This window comes from Salarias fasciatus, chromosome 6 (genome assembly GCF_902148845.1).
Source record: "Salarias fasciatus chromosome 6, fSalaFa1.1, whole genome shotgun sequence".
NCBI classification, from domain to species: Eukaryota; Metazoa; Chordata; class Actinopteri; order Blenniiformes; family Blenniidae; genus Salarias; species Salarias fasciatus.
Window position 1 is genome coordinate 16,027,216 of NC_043750.1, and position 26,659 is coordinate 16,053,874.

Genomic DNA, 26,659 nt, shown 5'->3' on the forward strand with positions numbered 1-26,659 from the left:
ATTCGGATGTTGTCCAGATTTTTCCCTCGTAGATCTTGGTTAAGTTTTGCTAACCACAAGCGCCTCCGTTCCTCTGATAGTTTTTGGCATTCCTCACCCTGGTTTTTTATAACTTTTGGAAGTCTATTCATTCATTCATTCATTCATTCATTTTCTACCGCTTATTCCTTTCGGGGTCGCGGGTGGCTGGAGCCGATCCCAGCTGCTGTGGGCGAAGGCGGGCCCTCTATTGGCCATCCGCCAGACTGTCGGTGTGGATTTAAGGCTCGTTCCAAGTTATTTCATGTCCAACAGGATGGGAATGCAGTGAATGTAACACAGCCACCGTGTTTCATTGACGATCATATGACCTTTTTTTTTTTTTTTCAGGTAAACTGCCTGCAGATACGGTAATCTAAGGGCAGCGAACTGCCTCTGGAGACCGGGAGTCTCGTCGCGGAAACTGGTTTCGAGTCCAGCACCCGGCCATCAATACAATGATAAAAATACCTTCATTGCCATTGGCCTGCTACCGAAAACATGTGTGTGCGTGTATATGTGTTTGTCTGTCTTCCTTTTTTTTCAAATTAAAAAAACTTAATGCTCAGATGCTTTATCAGCGCGTGAATGCGTCAGCTGCCTGTAGCAAGATGGCCGCCAAGTGTGCCAACAACACCTCACCATTTAGCAGTGCTTGTCAATAGAGATCTTTGGTTACAAGCATGCACTTTCACAACCATATCTCTTAAGCTTATAACAAACCAAACCGTTTGAAAATTCCTCGAAAACTGACCAACTTATACTTGTTCAAGTAGATGAACAGTGTTGTCAAGGAGACAGCTGCTTGTAGCAAGATGGCCGCCAAGTGCGGATGTTTGTGGATGCTTCAACTTGCTTCAGCTTCTTAAAACTGGTGACCATTTTTACTTCATTAAGGACAAAATCTTTCACATACCATTTTCTCTATCTACATCATTGTTTGCACACATTTTTGAAGATTTACAATAGGTAAATGTGGTCACATTCCTGCATCTAAACTCGACCTGTGTTTACGGTAAATCCTCACCGTCTTCTTCTTCGCTACAGAGATGTTCTTCTCCTTCTCTCATATTTTAGTAGCTGACGTGAAAACAGGTCGGCACGTTGCTGCCACCACGTGGTGACATCTTTGGATTACAAAAAGAAACCAGCCGGTTTTTTATCTGCTTCATGCACATAATCAATCATACTCTTAACTTGCCAAAATGAGTGAATTAGTGGACAGAGGAGTCTAGACTGATAAGTCTGACAACAAAATGGTTCTTTTCTGTCTTTTTTAACCTTTTTCCTCCATTATATACTAGCTGAAAGAAAACAGTTGACCTTGCATGTGTTTTTAGTTTGGCTATTTCCTCTCATCCCTCCCTCCTCCATGATCCCCGGGGCAAGGTCTGGGCCCATGCACCTCCACCCTACGGCCCCCTCCACGGTCCAGCATCGCCCTGCCTGAGTAGTGTTTGTGGACTGCGTGTGTGTGTGTGTGTGTAGGTGTGTGAGTGTCCGTCTTCAAAGTCAAGTGCCTCATTGTGTGCAGAATTAATGATAATCCTTGGTAGTGCTCCTGTGCTGCATAAGCCTCTGGAGCCGCTTTTTACCTTTTGCCTCCGGAACAACACACATCCCATCGAGCCCCGTCTTACCCACAGACCTGCCCAGATGCACAGAAGACAGACAGCTCAGGCGGAGAGGGAGCTGATGGGGGTCAGCTGAAACCAGTTGAACTGAGCACAAGTTATGAAAGACTTGTTCAAATCGGCAGCAGCTTGGCGTCTCCCCGCACAGCAGTGCAGCTCTCCTGGTCTCTGCGTGCACATCCACACACACCCTCTCCAGCTCAAATTATACACTTCTTTCCACAGTTTTTGACCTTCCTTCCTCTTTTCTGTTTGCCTTTCCTCCGTACACCTCCACTTCTGTAGTTTATCGCTCTAATCCAGAGGACAGCTTCAATGGCTTATGGGTTATATCTGTCTGACGAGCCAGAACGCGTTGGCAGACCTTTCTAGAGGAATGTAGAGAAATCTCTATCACAAATAAACCTTACCGTGTCACACAGCGACCACCATCTCTCGCTCAGAGCCAGGAATTCTAAACAGATGTCTTTATGCATTCGCTTGCTCAACAGCGAGTGTAGCTGAACGTTTGGACATGGGAAGCTGAAGTGAGGGTTCACACTGGATTCTGCAGGGACCTGAGTACTGCATCACTGTAATAATCACAATGGCCATGCTCCAACCATAATACTAATCCCCAAGACTCTACCTCGCGCACGCATGCGTGTGTATTCTACATGCACAGAAACTCACACTCCAGCGCACGCTCGAAAAAACAAGAAAAACACCCAGGTAATCATTTCCATGCTTATATTCTTTGAGTTCACATGCCTCCCCCCCTTCGTGTGTCCATAAAAAAAAGCAATGCCAAGACTTTCAAAGCAGGTTCTTGAAATTGTTTTTGGAAATTCTATTTTAAGGGTCCCAGTGAGTGGTAGGCATCTGCAACATGTCAGATATTAAAGAGAAGGCGGCTGCCAAAAACACAGAGAGACCATGGACTCCTGAGTAAAAAATAAAAAAAATTGATTTAAATCATTAAATTTAATAGTGTGTAAATATATCTGAATTTGGTAACACAAGGAGCATTCTCAATCTATCAGTCAAAGTCTGAGTGTTTAGACATGACGTCTTGCTTCTCTGATTGAACATGATCCCCTCTGGAGTTTGTCCTCCTCATGCCACTGAAATAAAATCTGTATCAGAATTAAGGCAGGAAGTAGTCATGTGCTTAAATTAGCCCTTGCCTTCTCTTACAATGCTGTAAACTCAGAAGAACGCCTTGAATTCAGAACGGGATGAAACAAGCAGAAAAGCCATGGGAAATATGCGTCGCATTCGGTTCTGTGGCACACGGGGCAACGAGAGCGAGCTCGTGAAAAGCAGACACGCCACTTTAATTGCCAGTGTGAACAATAAAACCGCACTAATACCAGCTAAACCCTGTTTGTATTAACATGGTGAGGTGTTTTTATGGCATATGGAGAACTGGTTCTAATCATCTGTTTCTTTTTTATACAAATTTATGCTCATGAAATGCACCTGCAAAGTGAAATGAGCAAACAACATCCACACTGCCCTCTTCAGGGAACCACGAGAAAGAAAGCAAGGAGAGCGGTTCACACTGGGAAGGGCTTGCATTGTGGCGTTGAGGTTAACACTCATTCCTCAGTCTGCCCTGTGCGTGTGCGGGTCTTCTTCACATACTTCTGTTTCCTTTCACTGTCCAAAAACATGCATGTGAGGGTAATTGCTGGCTCTAAATTGCTGGTATGTGTAAATATCCCTCTGTTTGTCCTGTTAATGGACTGGCAACCTCTTCAGGGTGTAGCCTGTCAGCTGGGACGGGCTCCAGCGCCCCATGATCCCCAGTTAGAAGGACCAGATGGATGGATACTACCGGAAAAAATGAATGAATTACACTCTGTAAAATATAAATATTTAGTCGTCATTTTTTTTTCTTGGTTATTTTGAGGAGATTCTTTATTCTTTGGTGTAATGACTTGTCTTGGAGCAGTCATGTTTGATTCCTGTTTCTGGCTGTTGTGCTTGGACTTGTTCGGGCGCTAAAACAGAGAGAAATTAAAATGTGTAGCTACTGTGCCCCTCTACTGAACTTTCTAACAAGATCCAGGTGTGCTCCTCCACGGTGCTTCCCAGACTCATGCAGGCGCGCACATCTCTGAGCGGCCGTCGCTTCGGTTTGGACTGCTGGGTGTTGCAGTAATGAGATATAGTGATAACTGAGGTGTTAAAGGTTCCTCTGGGCGGCTCCAGGGGCAGCAGAGGGACCACCACCTTGGTGCTAAGCTGCTGCTCATTTCCCAATCACTCAATACATCTGCCATCACACTGGAGGTGGACTGAGCCGTCACACACACACACACACGTGTGCATGGAGAAACCCGTGTTAACAAGTGTAGAAACACAGAGTGCACAATACACACGCCGCTGTGGCGACCCTGCACATAATCATCCCCGTCCCTGAGGCGTGGGGGCTGCATGCTGTTGGTCACGCTCCGGCCCAGAAATACCGGTTACCAGACTGCTGGCTTTCATCGCCATCTCCACGGCAACAACACCCTAAGTCACCGTGACAACAATTTCCACCTGGGCCCGTGACACTTGCTTGCCTCCTGCAAGCTCAAAATTCAATCACATCTGCCTGTCTGCCCCACGCAGCCCCCCTTTACAGCTCACCGTCATACGTTCTGTATCCAGCCTCTCTGCCTCTGGCGATCGCTCTATCAGCTTCACACTCTTCGTTAATCCACTTCCATCCCTCGCAGTTGTTCTCATATATTTTCAGGGTTCTATATTATTGGACTGAATAGCTAAAGTCCTTTTCCAGCAGAACAGAGTCGTGCTGAATGAGTGCTTTGCAAACAGTTTGTGCTTTTGTGAATGTCAGTACCTGCTAAATGGACCAGGGTACTTACTAGAATGAGTAGAATTGAAGAAATGAAGTATCTATTTCTTTCTTGTATGCAGTGTTTCCTTGACCCAAACTGTTTTGTGATATTGTCACTGTCAGTCATCTCCGAAGCACCAGCTTCTCAATGCATAAAGTGTGATCAATTACATGAAACACTGTATGATTACATTTTCATTTGAATTTGCATTTTCAGTCATGAAATAACAATAACCACCACTGTACTAGCATGTCAATTGATACTGCAATCAATTAAAACATCCCGGATCAGTGGTCATTCTAAATCACCTATGTGAAAACAAACAACTAAAATGAGTTCATCAAACCAGATGGAGATGGTCCAATTTTTTATTTCTCTGTTGGAAAAACTTGGCATGACTAGACTTGGTCAAATGATCAATAAATAAGGACGAATCGATGGTCAGACAAATTAGATTGTGCCAGTAATAGTGGCAAACTATCAAATACTCTGCTTCCATCTAGTGGAGGAGGCGCTGTGAGAAAAAGAAAAGCAATATAGGTTCACCTTGCTATCAGATATAATGTATGAACTTGAAATGAATCGGAAAGGAAAATGAACAATTGATCAATATTCATTAAACCACATCATACCCATAATTATGTAAAATAAGAATTTTAGGGAACATTTTTGTATGTTCGTAGGACAAACGTGAACTTTTTTGCGGAGGAAATGCTGAAAAAAAAGTGGCACCCTTTTTTCAGTTATTTTTTTAAAGTACCATCAAATCATCATCATCATCATTAAATAACCTGCAAATACTGAAACCAAAAAAAGTTGATGAAAGCAATGATTATTCAGAGTTGCTAGTTCCTAGAGTAACGTATCGTGTATGTTCTGTTAATATATATATATATATATATATATATATATATATATATATATATATATATATATATATATATATATATATATATATATATAATGCCAGTTGCAATATATATAACAATTACATTTTTGTTCATACTGCTCATGTACCACCATTAATGTATTGTATCCACTCATTCCACTGAAGACTTTTTAGGTTGACATGAGCATTTACTGACCATGTGTTGGACTTTAGTTTCTAAAGAGATTGCATGTTGAAGGGCTCTGTATGCTCTTTGTATGCATGCACGGTGGAGCAGTGGCTCGTGCTCTCACCTCATAGCAAGACACTATGGGTACTTCAAATACTGGATGGAACCTTTCTGTGTGGAGACTGCATGTTCTCCCATTTGTGCAATCTTGTGTCTCCCACAGTTCAAAAACCTGTGGGTGAGGTTAATTATTGACCCTATATTGCCCCTAGGTGTGAGTGTGTTAAGAGACTAAACTATTCTGTTCCTGTTAGTCTGTTTTTGTCCTTTCATTTAAATTGCTTTATGGGAAAACATAAAAAGGTGATTGTTCCAAGAGAAATAAAACTATAGACATCTGATTGTGCGCTGTCAAGCTAAAGCTTTGCTCTGCTGGTAAAGCTGGCTAAGCTTTATTCTGATTCTGAATAATAACATAATAACTTAAATGTTAAAATAATTATTGTCAATAGTGAAATTAATTTCAACTTGGGAAGTGCACGACAACCTTTCCTGAATCTGTTGTTTGAAGTAGGCCTACTTGATATGGTATAAAGCAGTTCTGCGTATTTACCTGATGTCAATGTAATATATTTATTGTTGCAAAAACTCTGGGGAAAAATATTTTTTGCTGCTTTTCATAAAAAGTTCAAACATAACATTTTCTCAGTTAACATCTTATTTTCAATAAAGCTAATTGGATTAGGACAAATAAGAATCTTAGAAAATGTATTTATGTAAACCCAAACTTCTGAGCATGAGGATGTCACTTTTTTTTGTTCTCTTTCTTTTTATCTTCTCTCCTTTATTTCCATTTTTCCTTCAGCAACATTCAAGTGCACCACGGGGCACCACAGTGACCATCAGATTATATTACTCTTTTTTGTAAATAATGTTTGTTGCATTTTTCTGTTAATTTTATTCCTTGTTGCTTACACCAGTCATCATTTAGCCCTGTATTTATTAGTGTTTCATACTAATTATTCAAGTTTAATTCTATCTTATTGACATTATTCTGTCTTATGGACATTTTAACTTACAATCTATTTATTCTGTGTGTTGTCCACTGTGGGGAAATTCCCTCTGGGCCAAATTAAGTGCTTCTATTCTATTCTATTCTATTCTATTCTATTCTATTCTATTCTATTCTATTCTATTCTATTCTATTCTATTGTAATCTTTTCCTGCGCGTGCTGGTCGTCAATCTCTGGTAGAGTAGCTCCACCTAGTGGTGAGCTGCGGTATGACTTTTCCTCCTGGCGGTGAGCTGCGGTACTGCAGCGCCGCAGCAGCACTTTTCCTCCGCCGCTTCCTGTCGTTCGTTGAGATAGAGAGAGAGAGCGCGAGGGAGACGGAGAGAGAGGGAGAGGGAGAGAGAGGGAGAGAGAGGGGGGGACGGATCGAGAATGGCGACTGTCCAGTGCATCAAATGCACGGCAGAAAGAAGAGGGTTTCGGCGGGAACTTGACTCCTGGCGACACAAACTGATACACTGCATTGGTATGTTTCTTATGCAAATTGATTTCTGGTTTGAAATGAACGAAGGACAAGGATTTAACCGAATGCTGCTCCGACCTGTGTGCTAATGCTAAGCTAACTAGCACCTTGAGCGGTGAAGTTAAGCTGCCTGGCTAATATTTACCAGCTGGCTAGCCGCTTGTGTTGGCTCATTTTCTTTGTCCTTCTCAGATAGCCAACCGGCCGTGGGTCTTAGCTCTGTTGGACATTGGACATAAAAAAATGGATTTCTTAATCGCACCTTCTATGTCATGTCGAATTTGTTGACACTCAACATTGTCTTCAATTGTCAGACACAGTTGGGAGCTATGCTAAAGCTACGCTAAATCGTTTCTTATCGCTGTTATTTGGGGGAGGGTGTTGTTGCTAAGACAAGGCAGCTAATATCTTAGCGACATAAGAAAATCCGTTATTTCGGCGGTGTCCGGTTGCCGTTTGTTCTATTTTTGTTTTGTTCTGCAGTTTTTGTTTTGTGAAGCCGGTAACGAAGGCTAACTCATATGGAGTCAGAAGCATCCTATTGTTTCTAAGGCTGAACCATAAAGACAACAAAATCCAGATCTTCATGTAAACAAAGGCTTATTGACACAGCTGTCAGCGAAGAGTCTGCGTCTTATATCAGGTGGTCCAGATACTGAGATGTCACGCTTTGAACAGTCTTCCTCGACTTGAAAACATTCTTTGTTTTTATTGAGCAAATCTTGACGCATCGAAGGAAAACACATCCTCAGGTTCAGTACATCCAGCCTCTCAGTCTGTTCATATCAAAGCTGACAGATTGCTTCTGTCTGTTTTGTCTTCCAGGGTTTGAAAGCATTCTGGAGGGAATCTATGGCCCACTGCTGCTCAGAGACCTCAATTTATTTGCCGGTGGGTTGATTTCTTTTTCTTATTATTTTCATAGCAGCATGTGAAAACCCCTGATCATGATGGTTGTTCTCATTATGTTCAACTGGAACTGCTCGTCATCATTCACATGTTATTTTTAATGTATTGTGGTGTTTTCCGATGCCTTCAGCCAGTTACAGTGTGTATTTACATATTTATTTCCTTTCCCACCCAAATGGTTACGAATTTTAGCTTCCTCCTGTGGTAAAATGAAGATATTAACCTCACAAATGAGAATGCCTTTCTAAATGTTTCTACCTTTGGAGAAAGTAGCTCTACCTGAATGATGCCTTTTTTGATTTTCTGCGACAATTTCATCAAACTTATAATGCCATCAAATTTGTTTCTCTTATTGATGGAAATGTTTTTGATTGGCATGTCTCGTCGCTCGAATTGACCAAATCTGATAACATCTTGACAGAAATCTGCATGCCTTGAAGGAAGCAAACTGTGTGTGACTCGTCTCTCAACCCGGTCTATTTTATGGTTTATCCATAATGCGTTTCATGAGCAGCAATATAGTGGCTCTTTGATTGAGTCACTATAAATGTATATACAGTACTGGATGTTGCAGTGAGATTTGACAGAACTTACTAAAACAGTGCGCTTTAGTTTTCTGACTATGGGTGGAATCTGCCTCTACTCTCATGACCCATGGCAAAGTTACTGGTATCATTGGACAACGTTTTCCCACAAACGATTGTCTCAGAAAGATAAACGAGCCCATCACATGATGGTGTGCTGCAGCTGAAAGCAACTCTCATTTCAGATGTTAACATAGTCACACTCCACCTCAAACCTTTTGTTTTTGTCGGCTTGCATCTCGGTGTGATCACCGGCCACTTTGCCAAGTTCCATAAAAACACAAGCAGTATTGCAGCTATACTCTGCAGTGTGCTGCAAGGCACCACTGTTAAAGAAGAATTGAAAAACATTTTGTGGTTGGAGGATTTGCACTGCAAAAAATACATTTCAGAATAAACAGTAAACCTGTAATTACACTGGTTAAGATTATAGTATCGCATCGTCCTCATTTAATAAGACATTAGTCATTTCCTCTGCATTATATATCTTTTTTATTTAGACATTCAGTCATCAGTACTCGATTTTAAATTTATTTAGCATTCAAGAGGATTTCCTATTAGATCTATGAATGCCATACCCACTGACTGTGACAAGGGTTTAGTGTCATTTGTGATGGTTTTTGTCATAATTTCCTCCTTTCTAGGCTCGTAACGTGTACATTAGCTCAAAAAGCAGAATAATCACTTTAACTCTTTTTATTTTTTATAAATGCACACATTCACTTTCATACACCGAGAAAGCTCGCCCTTTGCCTCCCAGCCTTTCTCTCCCAGTAGTCCTAGTGTTTAAGTCAGTTAGCATGGTGATTTCTCAGGCCTCTGGCACTTCCTGGGGATCAACAGCCAAAACATACAGCTCGGTTTCGCTCCCTGGGATCGCAGTGCGCTCCGCAGTACCATCTGGAGTTTGAGTGGGGTTGGAATATAATCAGATCTCGTGCGATCGAGACCTGGCAGCCATGATGAATCGCTCAGTTAAATTGTTGACGTTGATTTAATTGCTCCTGATGTAATCAGTTTTAAAAATATCAGTTATTGATGGCACTTCCACTGTGTTGCTTGCCTTGTATTGGCTTTTTTAATCATTGCTTAAAACTGTCTATTGTCATCTCTATTTTATATAAATGACTTGTAATTATTTAAAGTAAATAATTGTCAGAATAGATATTGAGAAAATATTGTGGTGCCCGTCACTTTCATGTTTGTGTGGTTTTAGTGTTTGTTGAAGCTTCTGTACTGCTTCATTTATCTAGCGTATCTTGAAAACAAAATGCGACATGCTCTGTAGCTACAGAAGTGGTGTGAAGATGCAGCTTGGCAGCCATTCCAGCCTCTTGTTTATTCACCCCAAGGTGTAAAGTGTGATTTGTTTTGTTTTCATGTGCACATTTAATATTTCCCGCTTGTGTTGTCTCCTAGACTGTGAACCTGAAGAAGTGGATGACTGGTCCCCAGATGGAAGCTGTTCTCAATGTTCGTTCTGCCATCTCCCCCTGGACAAACTCAGTGTAAGAACTGTAGTCAAAACATTCTAGAAATAGCTTCCCTCCTCGTCAAGGTTATTTGTAGCTGTTGGCAACCGTTCCCAGACATGAAATTTATTTAACGTGCAATATGTGCTTGATGAAAGACGTTATTGTGTTTTTATTCATTACAATAGAGAAAAAAAAATGGTGACTTTGTCTGTTTTTCATGTAGGATCAAGTCCCTGCAGCCTCGCCGCCCCTCTCCTCCCCCTCTGAATACTCTCCTTGTCAGGCTTCGACTGCCATCGAGAGCCAATCAGCACACAGGTTCCTCCAAGCTGTGTTTCACAAGAAAGGTGAGTCGGGTGTATTTTTGAGTTGTAGACCATATTTCAAGCTTATCAGCTTGTTGGACAGTCCTCCTGCAGACACACTGCCGTTAGCCTTCCTCTTGTAGTTATTCAGTTACTGCCTGAATGGGCGTTTCAGCATCAATAGTGTGAATCAGTGCAGTTGATAAATGACACTGGTGCATGCCGGATTTATCTGGCTGGAAAACCTGGTGCTTTTTTTTTTTTGTTTTTTTTTTTTAATGCGTCACGGTTTGAGATTCCCCCTTTCTGATACTGCTGCTCCTGAATGTGATCTGTTCACGACCCAGAGCCAGCTTCCTCCTGGTACCCCTGACCTTGCTGGTCAGATCATATCAAAGGACAGCCGCGCACAAAGCGATGTCAGTGGTTTAAAGAGTCTTTGAAATGAATGAGAATGACCAAAGTAAGGCAAACTTGAAATTCTGTTCTACCAATATATTAAGAGGATGTGTTCTACACCTGCAATTTAATCACCAGAGACTTTTGAACCAGAATTATCTGAACGTCACTCATTAGCTCAGCTGCTCGGTGCTTCCAGAAGGATTCCACTTCGAGCCGTGCTCCATGCTGAAGAGTTTGAAGACTCACACACCAGCTATGCTGCATGTTTCATGATGCTACATGAATGGAGTATGACTGAGATACTCATTAACAGTGAGCTGGATCATGTGCCGGTACACTGAGAGCTCGGTCAATGCAGCATGTTCTTTACACATGGAATAAATTAGGCTTAATAATTACTCAGTATCTGCAAGAAGCCGAAGGTTAGTGGTTGCACTTGTCTGTATGAAAAATGGTGATGGTGCATCCATAATTCTCTTAACTTCAGTGAAGTTAATTCATTTCAAAAGAAGTCAGCTCCAACTTTTTGTATCACATCGTAGTTTGTTACGGTTTTGCAGAGTTGGTAACGGGTTAAAGTGATTAGATGTCTTTTGTTTTTGTTGGTTTTGTTGAATTTTGTTCTATGTTAGGTGAACATGTCGTGTATGATACTGTTGATTAATATTGCTTTGATTATATTATTCATGATGTTTAAACTCCTTGGCAGGTATTGTTATTGTCTTTGTGCCATGAGATTTGCATCTATAAATAGCAGTGTTCTTTCACTGTCAGTCTGTGAATTTAGTTTGAAGTAGTTACTAATTAGTTACCTTTCCTTGGTATTTCAGGTTCTGTCATTTGTAATTTGCAGAGCCTTTAACGCACTGTGTGAAACACAATTGGTATCCCAGTAACAGTGCCCCCAGACAAGCAGCTGCTTGACGTTGTATAAAAGGAGGAAGAAATCAAACTGTCTAAATGATAACCTCGGTATGTCCATAACGCCTCACTGAAGCAGCGTCCCAGCTGATACTGTGCGGTGGCCGGTTTACGGATAAGTAGATCATGAGCTGCGGTGTTGCTGTTTTCTGGCCACAAAAGGAATTTGTGTGAAAGTCGCCCTTGGTGTATAGTCCGCGTAAACATATTGTACACGTGTAATTAAATTGGCCCAGCTTCCACGGATAACCCTTGTGTCCCGGTGCAGCTGATGAAACAGCTGGCCCGTTGCCAAAACACTCTTGGCAGAACCCGTCCTCCAGGCGTGTCAATCCAGCAGTGCAAGTTTGTCGACATAAATAGATTTGTAACAGTGACTGTGGCTCACAAGGTGTTCCAGGAAAAAAACAAAACTTGTTGAAGTTCATGTCAGTTCATAGGTCATTCACCTAAACAGCACTAATGTGAGTTGCCTCATAAAAATCACAGTAACCTTGTTTTAAAACCTTGTGATTGAGATTCTTTCTTTCTGCCAATATATTTTGAACCAGCAGGTGTTTCTCTCTGTGCCTGTCATGTGTCCTAAAATGTTGTCTTATTTCTTACGCTGTGTTATGTTCCAAACGTATGCAACCTGCGTAACTGCTCTTTCCTTTGCTGCCTTCCTCAGACGTGCCCTCGAGCTGCGATTCCAACATTCCTCTGATTGCTCAGGAGCTGATGAAAAAGATGATACATCAGTTCGCCCTGGAGTACGCGTCCGAGTGCCTGCTCCAGACCAGTGCAAACGGGGTCACAAGGACCTCGTCTCCTCTGTCAGAAGCGTCTGACGCCCCTCTGGACCTCACCGTGAGCCGAACACACGAGGGGAAAGAAAGTGAACCTGAACCAGGTCGGGGAGAGCGTAAGACTGAGTTTGTCCTGAAGGCGCCGAAGCACGAAAACGACGTCGTTAACTGTCCTGTGTTGTTTTCTCTTAACAGACGGCGTGCTTGACCTTTCTAACCGAAACTCTGCCTCCTCAACAACTTCATCATCGTCGTCGTCATCTGACCACAAGGCCTCGGGGTAAGAGTTCTGATTACTTTATTGAATTTGGGATAAGAGGTTTTTTGGGGAAAAAACAAACTATAACTTCCAGATAAGATGTAGATTTCCATAAACACTGTAAAAAAAAAAATGCACACATTCGAAATGCTTGACTCCAGGTTTTAACATAATTTGGGAAACGTGCAGAATTTGTTTTCCGACTACAGTGATTTTTTATCAGCGTGGCTTGGTTTTAGTCGGCTACAGCCTGTTTTGAAATGCTTTGGATCAGAAAATTGTCTTTCATGTCAGGAAGCTAACTTGTGTTTGATGTTGTGCTTGTATGGGGTTGACTCTTTTATCTCTTGAGCGGTAACGTCACAGCAATGGCCGTATCATAACATTTGCCCACAGCTCAGGATTGTACAGAGGAGAACATTTCGCAGTACCTCACAACGTTTCTACCTCCTTTTTTTTTGGGTTTTGTTTTCTCCTTTTCGAACTCATCCACTTGCGATGAGTTTGCTCATTCGATCGTCAAGCATGTAGGACGTTTCACTGGATATCACAAAGCGGCAGGTGTATGTGAGCGCCAGAGTAACCCCAGCCTTTCACAGACCGTCCCACCTGGACGTGAAGAGGCTTCGCCACACGCAGCGCGTGTGCGCGAGAGACACACAGCAGCAGTGTGTGAAACAGACTGAGAGCATACAGACATGAAACTAACAGTCGCAGTGATGTTACCAACACAAGGCATAAAGGAGTGGACCCCTTCGTTCTGCATCCCCCCCCTCACCCCTGTGCCAAACACAAACCCCCTCCATCACCTCCATCCTGACCCTGCTGTTTGGTCCTCCCATCCCTAGGAGGCAGCGTAGGCAGAAGGAGTACACTGAGAGGAGCTGGGAGCTGTCTGAGGGGTTGCTGTCCAAGGCTTTGAAGGATATACGTTCAGGGAGGCTGCAGGAGCAGCGGGCCGCGTTGCTTTACGGAATACCTCTTCACACCCTGAGGCGGGCGCTGGACGGCTGGTCCGAGGGGAGGCTGGGGGCGCTGCATCACCTCACACCGGGGAGCGGAGATTTCAGGGATGAAGTGACGTCCTACGGCGTGATGTCCTCCATGCTGGGTGGCGAAGCCCGCCTCGTCCTGCAGAAAGTGGCGGCGTGGGCGGAGCGGGCCGAAATCGGAGGAGCCGCCGAGGAGAACGGAGACTACGCATTCCCCTCATCCGCTCTCAGCCTGCATCAGCCCGGCGGTCTCCAGAAGACCCTTCCTCACTGTTTTCCCCAACTCAGGGATGCTCTCCAGCCCCCGCCAAGTCCCACCCCGAGTTTGGAGCCGCCCACAACCTTGCGTATTCCTCAGGTCCGTTCCATGTCTGACCACAGCAGGTCAGTGTCAGCTGAGAGCTGCAGCTTGGCCGAAAACCTGCATCAGCGTACCTCATCAAGCGAGGGTCCTGCCAGTTCATCGGCCGCGACTGCCAGACCTTCATCTCTCTTCAAACTCAGACCTCCGCTCTTGGCACAGAGCTGTTCGGGCAGTGCCAGCCAGTCACCTCATCGCCTGGGACCGCGTGGGTCCTCGCTGGACGAGTCCGAAGACGGGACGGGATGCCGCGACAAAGACAAGCAGCCACGAAAGAAGCGCGGGAGATACCGCCAGTACGACCACGAGCTGTTAGAGGAGGCCATCTCCATGGTGATGGCCGGCCGCATGAGCGTGTCCAAGGCCCAGGGGGTTTATGGGGTCCCCCACAGCACACTGGAATACAAAGTGAAGGAGCGTACAGGAACACTGAAGAACCCTCCCAAGAAGAAACTGGCCAACCTCTGCTCCTCCGGCTCCAACTCGTCCAGTTGTGGCACCACGACCAGTTCTAACTCAGGGAGTCTGACCTCGACTGCCGACGCAAAGAGGTTATAGACCACAGAACGCCTCGAGAACTCCTCAACACTTGAACACATCACCTCTTACAAAAATCCACGTTTTCTGGAGACACTTGTTGAAACACAACACATGCCTTTACAAAACACACAGATATTAATATTCAGGTCTTTTAGCTAAATGTCTGTAATGTGACAGTCACACTTTAAGCTGTATTTCTCCAGCTTTGTCCTGCGTGCATGTGAAGGAGCTCTCTGGAGTCGCTTTATTGTTCCTCTTTATTGCCGCGGTGCTTTTTACAGCATCTGTTTACAAGGACAGGTAAACGCATAGCTTCAGTTGTTATCTCCAAAGATCAAAGATCTTACAATACATGTCTTGTGTCATTTATGCTTCTGTCAGTGAAGCCCACAAAAACCAAAACACAAGTCACTAGGGTCATGTATTGAAATTTTAGCTGGCCATTTAATTGTCTCCACATTACATTTTGTTATAGTATCTAGATATTGACACAGTCGTCCAAATTCCCTGTTTCACTAGGTTGGCACAGATTTTTATATATATAAAAAAAGTTTGTTGATTTAATTAATTTGGTTTTGACGTTCACACACACATTTTTCTATATTCTGCAAATTATAGGGCCCAAATAGTACGGATAAAATCAAGTGAGTGTTTGGTCTTTTTAGGGAATCTTTGACTTAACAATCCATAAGGACAAAAAAAAAAAAAAAAAACAGACTACCTGATTGTTACGGACCAAGTTTGAGAAACGCAGTGTGGGAGCTCTCAGAGCTCAGACATTAAAGTGTGACTCTCATGTTTGTGGCTGTTAGATTATTAGGTTATTCAGGTTTGATTCAAATGTTCAAACTCCTTGTTAATGGAGTGTTGATGATTGTCATTTACAGCTTTCTATCTCTCTCTCTGGGTACGTTTACCTGGGTTATTCAAGTGACTTAGAGCCATTCTGACAAATGAAAAACTCACGACTATTGCCAGACACCTCTACAAACAGGGAGATTGTACAGTATAAAATGCTGTGGTGGCTGCATCTTGAACTCTTGAGTTTTGTGTAAGAGATTAGCTTAAGAAAGCCATTTTTTTGTGTCCACATAGTTTCCTTTCTTTTTGTGCAAGCTAGTCTGAACATTGTACTGAGTGTCGTTGGAATGCAAACGTGCAGCATGTTTTCAAATGTGCACTGATAAGCTTGGGAAATGTGTGTACTTGTGTACGTGTACTGTTTGTGGAAGATGTTCTTTTATTAACTCAGATATTTACTAACTCCGCTACTGTAGCTGTATTACTGTAAACCTCATACATGACTGCTGCTTAACTTTACTTTACAGGACTGGTTTCCTGACTGAAAATATGCGTAGCTATGAAGAAAAAAAAAAAAACTAAACTAACTCATTTCAGCTGAGGATACGAAGGTGACTTGTGGTAGTGCTGTGAAGCCTGAATGACAGAGATGGGCCTACTTGTTATCGATGCTTGATTGTGTCGGCTGCTGGAGGTTACAGCAGTCGCAAGGTTTTTAGTGGAAAAAGTCGGCAGTGTGTGAGCATAATGCTATTTTGTGCGAGGCTTACAGACTTGTGTTGTTTCTGGGGAAATTCTACATGTTGCGCATTTACTGCCTTTAGACGGGCCTTTATTTCTTCTTCTTCATTAACAGTGCTACTACCAAAGCAGCATTTCAGGGTTACCCGCACAAAGCTGCTTCAGTTCGTGTTGCTGTGACATCAGCCTGCCTGCTTCTCTCTCTCTCTCTCTTTCTGTCTCTCTCTCTCTCTGTCTCTGTGCTGCGCGCTCTCTAACCTCGTTGCCACATATACCTCTGAACTAAATCTGCCTATGGCCCAGCGTCAGGTTTCACATGGCGACCTCTGTGTGAGGACACTGATTCTGCTGTGGTGAGAGCTCGCCTCGCTTAGGAAACACTGAACAAGCTCTTCATCTCTCAAGGAACAACACCAAAGTGTAAATCTGTTGCCATCCACTACACACAAACCTCTGAGTAAACTTATTACTCAACCAGTAATTTGGAATCAAAATATTTGAAAATCTTCTCCTGTGATATTAACAGGAAATCTGCCATGTTCTTAGTGGAACATTTGCCCCTCTTAGTTATCTAACTGTGTTGTTTGTCACCTCGGAGGTAACTGTAAAGCCATTTGATTTTTCTAAGGCTTTTTTTTTTTTTTTTTAATTGGTCACTCGATAGTGTGGCGTTTTGAAGTTCTAACCTTGGCAACTATACAAACACCGATGTCTCTGCTCCTGAATGTCTCTGCTCGTATCGGTACGTGGTACCTGCTTCTTGGGCTACAACTTAGTGTAGCGTGATATCTCTTCTCTGGGAGTGATCTGCTATTTATATCGACGGGCCAGTTTGTAAACAAGCCCAAACGTCTCTTGAGAAATAGATAATTACGTCATTGTGTAAGCTTAACTGCAGTATATTCTGGGAACATACCTGAGCTTTTTTAGCTTAAGGCTTTTTTTTTCTCCTTCTTTTTTGACTGAACTGCTGGCAAATGTTTGAAGCAACTTAATATAAATCAGCTATTTATGCATAAATCACTTATTGCACTATGATTTCTAAAAAGCATTTCTACGATAGGAACCCGTTTGTGTTGTTACTGCATATTTATTGATTGTACTTCAGAACTGTGATTATGCTAGTTTGATTGTAGTAGTTCTTGGTTTGTAATTGAGGCACTTTGATGCGGTGTGATATGTGTATTGCTACAATTGCATGAACACTTTTAAATGTTAGCTTCTATGATTTGTTGAAAATTACACTGTTGACTATTGTGGTTGTTTAGTGCTTATGTTTCTATTAAATTATTTAAATAGATTTTTTAAAAACTAATTTGATTACAACTATACTCATTAAAAAAAGAACAAAACAACCGGTTTAAATGTATTGTCCCGTCCAACAAGGCTTGGACTGATACAGCACTTCAATCATGAGGAACGGTTTCCTGTGTGAAAGCTATACACTTAATGAAAAATCAATGACAGCGCTGCAGGAAGACAGACTTCCTTCAGCTTCTCATGTCCTGGACATGTCAACTGAGTTTCTTTTCTTTTTTTGAACTGTTAATTTGTTAACAAAAAAGTGCTGTTGAAACAAAATCTTTTAATTTGAGCGTCTCTACAATCGTTCTTTCTGCTTTCAGCAGATTGTTATCATTTGCCTTCAGCAGCGTAACAATAAAACAGTTCTTTAATCTCAACTTGTCTGTCATATTTTGCATGTGTAATGGGGTTTTCAAGGTAAATTGGTTGAAAAGCTTTCATCCTCAAGGATAGGGTATCTAGTAATATTTGTATGTTTTGCGTATTGAATTCATGTTTGTTTGCAGAATTTCTTCATTGTCCAGAAGTTTTTTCTTTTTCTGTCTCCAGTTCCCTCACATTCCAAAGAAAAATGATAACAGTGAATGTTGGGCTCCGTCGTTTTTGGCACTGCTGACAAAACCACAAAATGTTTTCGAAGCTGTGTCTAGTGTCAAGTCCCAGAAAGGGTGCTTCACGATATATCGGTTGAACAATTACCCAGTGCCAGCCGCCGTGGTATCTACTTCTGCTGAAATCATGCCTCATAGAAATGCTGAAGCAATCCATTTGAATTGATAACCACTGTCAAAGCATCAGCTTTCTTTATGCTGGCCTGACGAAACGGCAAGGGCGATTTAAAAATAGCCTTTGTCTTGCCAACAGGCCTCGTATTGCGTGGCGGTCTAAACTTTTTATATCCAATGCGAAAGATTTATTTCTGTAGACGAATATGAACATGTCCACGTTTGACTTCATTTAATCATGTTTTTACTTATGGAGGGACATTGGAGTTTTTTTTATGAAACGGGTAGATGCAGACAATGCAACATGCTGCATTTATCTCAAAAACTACAAACCAAAGTTCAGGCATGATTGATGTGTGTCGTTCAGTGATCACACTGTGGAACAAAACTTGCAGCTGAGACCCAGATTACTTTTTTGTTGTTGTTGCTCTGCTTCTTTTCTATTTCTTGTTTGATAGTCATCTTGGCTCTGAGTAAAGCCTCCTAACGCCCTTTTTTTCCTTTCTGCATTTTTGCCTCCAGCTCCCCGCAGTCATCGCTCACAGAAGAACAAAGACATCAAGTACAGCGGAGGACTAAGTTTCGCTGTGTGTTGGATGCTGTTCTCAGTTCTTTGTGCCGAGCCCACCGCTCCTTACTCTACCAGATCCTGAAGCTGGCGCGTCAGGAAAACTTGCTGTTGTTTGTTCATGACACACATGTGGATCAGACTGAACCTCACTGCTGTCACTCCGGTGGAAAGCCCCAGGCTGCACCTCATTCAGGCTCTTTCAGTCAGTGTAAACCCCACAACTGTACCCAGTGTTACCCTGCAGCTGGCTGCGATCGTCAAGCTGTCGGCAGCACAGTGTGCCATCCACAACACCGTCAGTCCGCCTGTAGCTCCCACCACTCCCATTGTGAAGACTGTAAAAGTGACAGTCTGCACAACATAAACTACAGCTGTGTGCCTATGTGCAGGTTGGGAAAATACACTGTCGGGTGCTCAAAGAGGACGCACTGCGTCTCCTGCCAAAGCTTAACTGCTGGACATAACATAATGTGTTCATTTGCACCCTCTCCTTCGTTGTGTGGTCCGTCCTCTCGTGTCTGCCCCACCTCATCTGTAGGAAGTAAACATCACAATCCCCACTCCTGTCCCTGTTGTACAAGCAAAACCTGCCTGACACAAGTCAGGAGCTCAACAAAACAAGAGCTTGGTGATGGAGATCCTCCTTGTCCTGTCCTGAAAAGAGAGCAGAGCCCTTCTCCTCCCCCTCTGTCTCCTATTCCATCAGACGTCAACAAAAAAACAGATGAAAAACCACCCTCCCTGCTTCACCATCAGCAAGATGAACAAACAGAATCAAGCACTGAAATTAGTCAGGCGAGAACGAGCCGTCAAGAAACAGATGTGGACTCAGCTGCAGGAGATGAGTCACGGTGTGAAACCCCCGACAGTAATCAGGCTGAAACGAACCAAAGTGGGACTTTACTGCAAGATGTTATGAATCGCTTCAGTGAGAAGCTGGACACCATCAGACCTCTAGACAAGGACCCTGCGTCAGCTTCTCCAGGCGTCTGTGTCTCTGAGAAGGAAAAACTGCAATTTCCCTCAACCAGTCAGAACCTGCCGTTTCATGCTGATGCACATTTGACTGAAATCATTACCACAGTGCTTCACACGGGTCGTGCTAGTGACTACAATCTCAGTGAGCTGTTCAATCGCCACGATAATGGAGAATCCAAGTCACCTAATACTCGCTCCCGTCGTCGCCAGGAAGTCCTTGCTGCTATTGCAACACCTGCTGACGATGCTTCGACCAGAAGGCACACTTTACAAATAAAGCGAGAGCTTGCCCTGCTCGATCAATCCTGCAGTAAGAGGAGGGTCCCGCCAGCAAAGAAGTCAAGATTGAAACAAGGAAATGCTACCCTGGTTGTGCCACGTCCTCCGTCAGACCCCGATGAAGTTAAAGAAATATCTAAAGAGGAAACTAATGTTAGTGTGTCATCTGTAGAAAATGACAAAGTAAAGGAAGGACTCCCTAACTTGCTTCCAACAGAAATCAACAGCAATGATCTTAAAGAAGAGATTCAGACTGTGATTGTCACAGAAGAATTTCAGACTCCTAAATTCAAAGGAAAAGAAATATCCAGTGATGAAAACGAGTTTCCCTTCTCACATACTCAAAATCCCACCCCAGACTTACCATGCACGTTTGGCAAGCAGGACTCGAAAGATGAAAGTTTAGACACTCAAGATAATTCAGGGTCTATTACGCCAACACAACGGTTTCGTAGCCCCATTAAAAGTCAGGTAGAGGTCAGCGGTGCTGTACAAAACAAGGAACTTGTGAATTCCTCCTCAGTTCACATCTCTGAGACTGAAAAAGCAGGACAAGATAAAGAGTACCACAATCAAGGTAAAATGAGAAAGCAAACCCAGTTAAACCACTCTAAAGAGGCAAGAAGATCCAGAAGAAATATAGTTCCTCCACATCGATTTTCATCTTATGTTACAGAGCCCAGGAAGATGTTCTTTGTTGCCTGTTTTTCTGAAAAGATCTTTAATCGTGAAGCACAAAAGGACAGTGACTTAACACCCAATGTGCTGCCTACCTTATCTAAAGAGCCAGACAAAACAGACACGCAGCTTGTATCAAGAGATGAGGAACATTCATCTTTACCTGAGAACCCAGGGAAACTTCCCATTGAAGCTTCACAAAAGCACCATGGACCAACGTCCAGGAAACGCAAAAATGAAGTCTGTGTCCCACCACCGACTGTGGATAAAGTACATACTCCTGAAAAAGACAGCTCAGACAACACAAATGGCAGTGACTGTGATATGACGCCAGTTAGAAAACTGAGATCATCTCCAAGAAGACCACGGCCCCCATTGACGTCCAGTTCTCCATCAGATAAGGATGTCTCTATCACGTCTGAGGCCTGTGTTGAGAACCATTCCAAATCTCAAATCCAGTACACCAGTCCTATTAAGCTCATGTTTGTATCCCCAGTAATGGACAAAGAAGGAATCAGATACAGCCTCAAATCTGCGGGCTCTGGTTCTGATAGACAAGAAGAGCATTTTGATCCATATGAAGAGTCCTCATGGTCTGGCACTCCACAGAAGCACAACAGTCCACCCAAGGAACCTACAACACCTCGAGAAAAATCAGTCTCTTCACCACTGAAAACTGCTACCTCACGCACGAGATCTGCTTCTTTATCACCCAAGTCTGTGTCTTCCCCAGTCAAGTTAGCCTCAACATCCAGGTCTGCCTCTTCATCTCCCAAATCTGCCTCTTCACCATTTAAGTTTGCCTCCTCTCACAGGTCAGCTACGTCACCTAAAATTGGTTCAAGGCGATCAGGTGAAAGCACTCCAACTAAGCGAACAACAGGAAATGAGAGCAAGGGGTCCCCAAGTAACTTGGCATATCTCCATGAGACCACTCCTCCAAAACGGCGTCCAGGCCGACCGAAGAAACTGGGGCCTCAGCTGGAGCAAAAAGTGAAGAGGCCAATTGGTCGGCCACGTAAGGAGAAGGCTGTACATCCAGTAACAGAGGCAAAAACAAATGGGAAAGATCTCCCAGCATCTGACGAAGAAAATGTTAACAAGAATCTGAAAATAACAGTGATGTATGGTCGTTCAAGGAGAAATAAACGAACAGTGTCTGAAAGTTTTGACCAGTTGCAGACAGAATTCAGTGACGCTTGTAAAGCAGTGGGTCTTAAAAGTGACTTTGGCATGTTATTGCACAACTCCAGCGCCAACCCAGATTGTGTCAAAGCCTCAGAGGAGTTGAATTTTGTCTCCCCTGCAAAAGAACTTGCCCTTCAGTCTTGCAGGAATATCAAATGTCAGAAGCGGGATGAATCTGCGCCATCGAGGAAACCAGGTAGACCAGCAAAAGTTAAAATATCTGGCATCTCAGTCACAGTAACTACCGTGTCACCAAGGCAACGCAAAATTCAGATAAATAAAGATCCTCTGCAGCCTTCTGAAACTACAATTCATAAGAAGTCCCTTCTGCCACATTTCAAATCTGCCAAAGAGCCCCGGACAATCAGTAGTCACTTACCAAGCAAAATAACTCCATCAGAGGAGGTTATAGAAACCAGAAATGAAAATAAAGATGAACTGTCAAAGAAACCTGTGGCAGTGCGGCACTCGATGAGAGTGAGAAAACCCTCAGTCCACTTCCTTCGGGCTGTTGCCACTTCCAGTTTCAAATCCTACAGCCGTAGCAATGCTTTGCTGCGCCGTTCTAAGCAACTTCTCCTGAGCAAGGCGAGCAATGAAAGGAGACAGGAGGGTCTCCAGAGAAGTGTGGAAACTTCAAGGGAGGATAATCAGCTGTCAAGACAGGAAGAAAAGAGCTGCTCTCAAGACATTAGCAAAGTGGCAGGAGTATCCGTCGCTCCAATCTTCACCTCAAAAGAGACAAAGTGGTGGACACCATCAGCTGAACAAAAGACGATGAACCAGGAGCTTGCCAGGCGGATACGGGTCATCTCAGACACCTGGGTCTCAGACTCAGTGGAAAACAAAGAAACACCTTTGAATCCTAAATTGGGTTCGAAAGGCGTGGGTTCTGTTACCAGAAAAACAAAGCAGTCGTCTGTGGTCCGAACGCTGTTTGACTGTTCACCAAACAAACCAAGGTCCTGTAGCATGCAGCAGATCTGCTCCTGGTTCATGCAGACCACAGAGACTCGGTCTCTGTCTATTGTCAAGAAGGCAAGCTCCCGTAATCTTTATGATCCTGTGCAATTTTCTCGCTCTGCCAACAAAACAAGTGTTTGCAACAGTCCTCAAGCGGAGCGGCTTTGGCGACACATTAAGAAATTTGCCAAAGTTGTGCCAAAAACTCCTTCACAACACCATGAGGCCCAGAGACGGTTGAGAAAAAGTATTAAGGCACGCCTGTCAACACGTAATGTTGAAGGACGACTTTTTACTAGCAAGTTTTCAAAGGGGAAAGTAAATCAAGGAATCCAGGTGTGGAAAGGCAAGGACTCAGGTAGTTTCCAAGCGACGCTGATAAGAGCAAGAACAAGGTTTTTAACCAAGAAAGACAGGCTGGGATGGCAAGAAATGCAGAAAAAGAAAAACAAAGCAGCATTTTCTTCACTTGAACATAGAGCTACGACACGTCAACCTAAACGTAAAGCATTACAGAGCTCAGAAAAAGATGATTCCAACAGTTTGGAGAGCAGGTCTGCCGTTAATTCTGCTGACCAAACTCAGGAGCCTGTGGATGTATGCAAAGAGCTGAACCTCTGTTCTAAAGCCTGGAGTCCCGAGACTCTGAAGGAGTGCCGAGTGTTTCTGAGGAAGATCAACTCTCCAGACACCGAATCAACTGAAGAGGAGTGGGACTCCTGTACTGTGACACTGGACAATGGGTCACATTCCGCGTACCTGTTTGCAGGAAGGGGAAAGGAACTGGTTAGGGTTGTTAAAGCTGTGAAAACTGAAAGAAAAAAGAGAGCGAATCAGAAAGCCGCCTCTACAGAGCTAGTCGGTTCTACACCAAAATCAGTCCTTAAACAGGATGAAACGTCACTGAAGAGGCAGAGAGGCAGACGCAAGAGTCCCGAGGTTGTGTCTTCTGAACCATCACAATCACCACCAGCGAAAATGTTGCGACAATCGCGAGTGAGGGGCCTGACCGGGCCGAAGTGGTCTGACTTTGTATTCGGTAATTTGTTTGCTTTATTTTAATAGATTTAAATAAGTTATGTTTCAAGGCATCCCTCAATGAACTCATGTTGTCTTTTTTTTCTTCTTCCCCCAACAGAAAGCTAAATGAAGCACATGGCCTCTTCCTTGGAAAGGGACTGTGGTTTAACTTGGTGCCTTTGGACATTGAGCTGACCACGTAGACTGACCATTCCACTATGGCTCAGTCTTACCATCAGCGCTTATGTAGCAGTCTAACTTAAAATTGTGATGTTGCACTATTTTCATCCATGAATATGTTTGTATGGATTTTTTTTTCTTTTCTTTTTCAGTCATCTTGCATTTTTCTTTCTCAACATGTTACAGTGGAACAAATCATTACGCCAGTCAGTAATGACTTTGATGGAATAAGTACTTATACTTTGGCCGGTCGAGCTTTCTGTTTTGAAGGATAGGTATTACGATGGTGCTATCACCCCCAAAACATACCGGGGCCAACATCCTGTCTTAAAGATGATTTTAGTGCAACTCCAGACCTGAATTCTAACCCCACCCACCTGCAACCCTAGGTTATTTTCATTTATTTATCGCAGCTTTTACTTCGGCACAGTTCAAATTCTAAAGGCCTTTAACGTTGTTGGTTTAAAAAAAAAAAAAAAAAAAGATGTTCAGATTCAGTTTTACCTTTGATTCTTGAATCGATTTCAATCTGAGCCTTTGTTTGAGATGGTTTGATGTTTTAGTCACTGCTATTAGTTTGATTGCAGGAAAGCAGTTGTTTAATGAAGGAAGTTTTGGGATTAACTCCACCACCGCCACCAAATACTGTATTGTGCAATCACTCAGCACCACTCACCATGTTTTGAGTGGCGTGTGAGGTGATGAAGAAAATGGCATTTTGCAGTTGTTAACAGGAGATTCTGGTTAATTTATTAGTTTGTGGAATCTGTCTTGTTCTAATTTGTTGATCTTTGTGTGAACACCTTGTTTTCATCCAAAGCGTATACTGTGTGTAGGTGTCAGAGCTACTTCTTGCACTATTCCATTTGAGATTATTGAACCCACTACATGGAGTCCTCCCAGATTTTTGCACATCCCATGTCCCACTGCCAACCCCTACTGTAAAACATAGAGAATCTGTTTGGTGCAATACAAACCTAGAGAATTTATCAGTATGTAGTAAATATTTTAATTGCTGAAAGACGAATGGATGTAGAAAAGTACAGATGGCCTGGGATGTTACTTCAGTTTGTTCCATAGGTGTGTAATGTGGTCTTAAAGGATACTGTTCAAGAAACTGTTTTCCCCTCCTGATTTGTTCTCAGCAGAAATATAAGAAATACTTGTTTTGATAGCATTAATTGTTCTGATTAAACATGCCAGCATTAGCTACAGGTGGGAGACGCGTTGCTGTTTTACTGGAGTTCTGCTGGTTGCTTTACCTTCCCCCACCCCCACCACAGTCATGATGCAGCGAGAGACGCCTACCTCCACTGGGGCTCAGCTAGGCCTTACCGCTATTTTGCTTATCAATTGTGTGATAAATAAGGCCAGAGAGTCCATCGATGAACACTAATCTTGGATCACCGTCCCGTTTTCCTGCTTTTCGTGCAGATGGCTGGTTGATCCGAGGTGTCTTGCTGTTAGGTCAAAACCCCGTAGTGCGTATTGTGCCTGACTACCCTTGTACGTACGTCTGTCACTATGGTTGCCATTTTAACATGAGGGCGGTGGGGAGGCGCCGTCTCGTGATAAAGAACCATCAGCCCTTTGTTGAAGAACCTGGTGCTAAACATCTGTTGTATATTTTCTTTATTGTGTTTTTATACTGTCCGTTGCAGATGCAACAAACCGCAATCTGTAACTGGAACAATAAAGAGTCTCTTAAAATAACCAGTCGGCTTCGTCATTAAGTGTTTGTCAGATTCATGCTAAAGGTCCTTGTGTCTTCTTCAGCACTTTATCCAACTCAGGAATGACATGGCTGCTGTCCAGCTGTTGATAAAACGATAAACCACCTATGTGTCCTCGCTACACTTAATATAACCAGAGAGATGAAACCATGCAGTTTGCACAATGTAAACAAAAAGACTATTTTGGAACAAAAAGTGACAGTATTATAATGTACTTTATGGTACAGTGTTTAGTGGTCCACGCTGGTCAGGGATCTTGTTCTGTAGCGATAATGCCTTGGCTCCTGCATGGAGTTTTTATGTTCTCCCTGGGTGTACGCAGACATCCTACATTCCTGAAACACATTTGAGGTTAATGAGTGACTCCGCAAAGCCGACCAGTCCAGGGACCTTGGACTGGCTCCAGGAACACATTGGATGGAAGATTAATGGAATTTGTTGTATACACTTCTACGTGGAAAGATCTGTGGTTAAAGAACAACTTTTCCACTAAATTTTCCCCTGTTTATCAAAAAACACATTTTTAGAATTGGAATCTATTCCAATTTTTATGCCGATAAATTAAGTATCTTAACAAGTTGCAACTATGAATAAAGGATGAAGACTGCAAAATATTTTATAGTGTGAAATATAAAAAATTCAGCAATCAACCAAAAACATCTCTACTTTGTGTCAGACAAAGCTTGACAGTGGAGTAAAGTGGATTTATACAGGCCTGAATTCATAAAAATACAATGACGTCTCGATTGACTGCTGCTTTCAATAAAAGTCATTTTAATTTGAGATTTTTCATATCGCTGCCCTGCTCAGGGAGAGCTGTGTTTACTCCAGTAGCAACTTACTCCTCCAGTAGAGGACTGCAGGTCTTCGCCAAGATATTTTTG

General features: G+C 43.0%; 1 protein-coding gene and 1 long non-coding RNA gene across 3 annotated transcripts; one reads left to right on the plus strand and one right to left on the minus strand.

The window, feature by feature from the left end:
- The first annotated feature begins 6,930 nt into the window (after positions 1 to 6,930).
- Positions 6,931 to 24,121, plus strand: lcorl (ligand dependent nuclear receptor corepressor-like). 2 transcript variants are annotated; one of them, XM_030093231.1, is made up of 8 exons: positions 6,931 to 7,080; positions 7,903 to 7,968; positions 9,990 to 10,078; positions 10,269 to 10,392; positions 12,344 to 12,565; positions 12,657 to 12,741; positions 18,708 to 23,881; positions 23,981 to 24,121. In XM_030093231.1, the coding sequence occupies exons 1-8, from the start codon at positions 6,987 to 6,989 to the stop codon at positions 23,986 to 23,988; spliced, it is 5,862 nt and encodes a 1,953-aa protein (XP_029949091.1). In that variant the 5' UTR covers positions 6,931 to 6,986; the 3' UTR covers positions 23,989 to 24,121. The 2 variants fall into 2 exon arrangements, with proteins under 2 accessions (XP_029949091.1, XP_029949092.1); XM_030093232.1 differs by lacking the exons at positions 18,708 to 23,881; positions 23,981 to 24,121 and adding an exon at positions 13,569 to 16,024.
- On the minus strand, positions 18,666 to 24,805 carry LOC115389708 (uncharacterized). Its single transcript, XR_003931625.1, has 3 exons — positions 24,719 to 24,805; positions 19,182 to 19,184; positions 18,666 to 18,676 (listed from the first exon to the last, which is right to left on the minus strand). It is a non-coding gene; the product is annotated as an uncharacterized LOC115389708 (long non-coding RNA).
- Between the last annotated feature and the right edge of the window lie 1,854 nt (positions 24,806 to 26,659).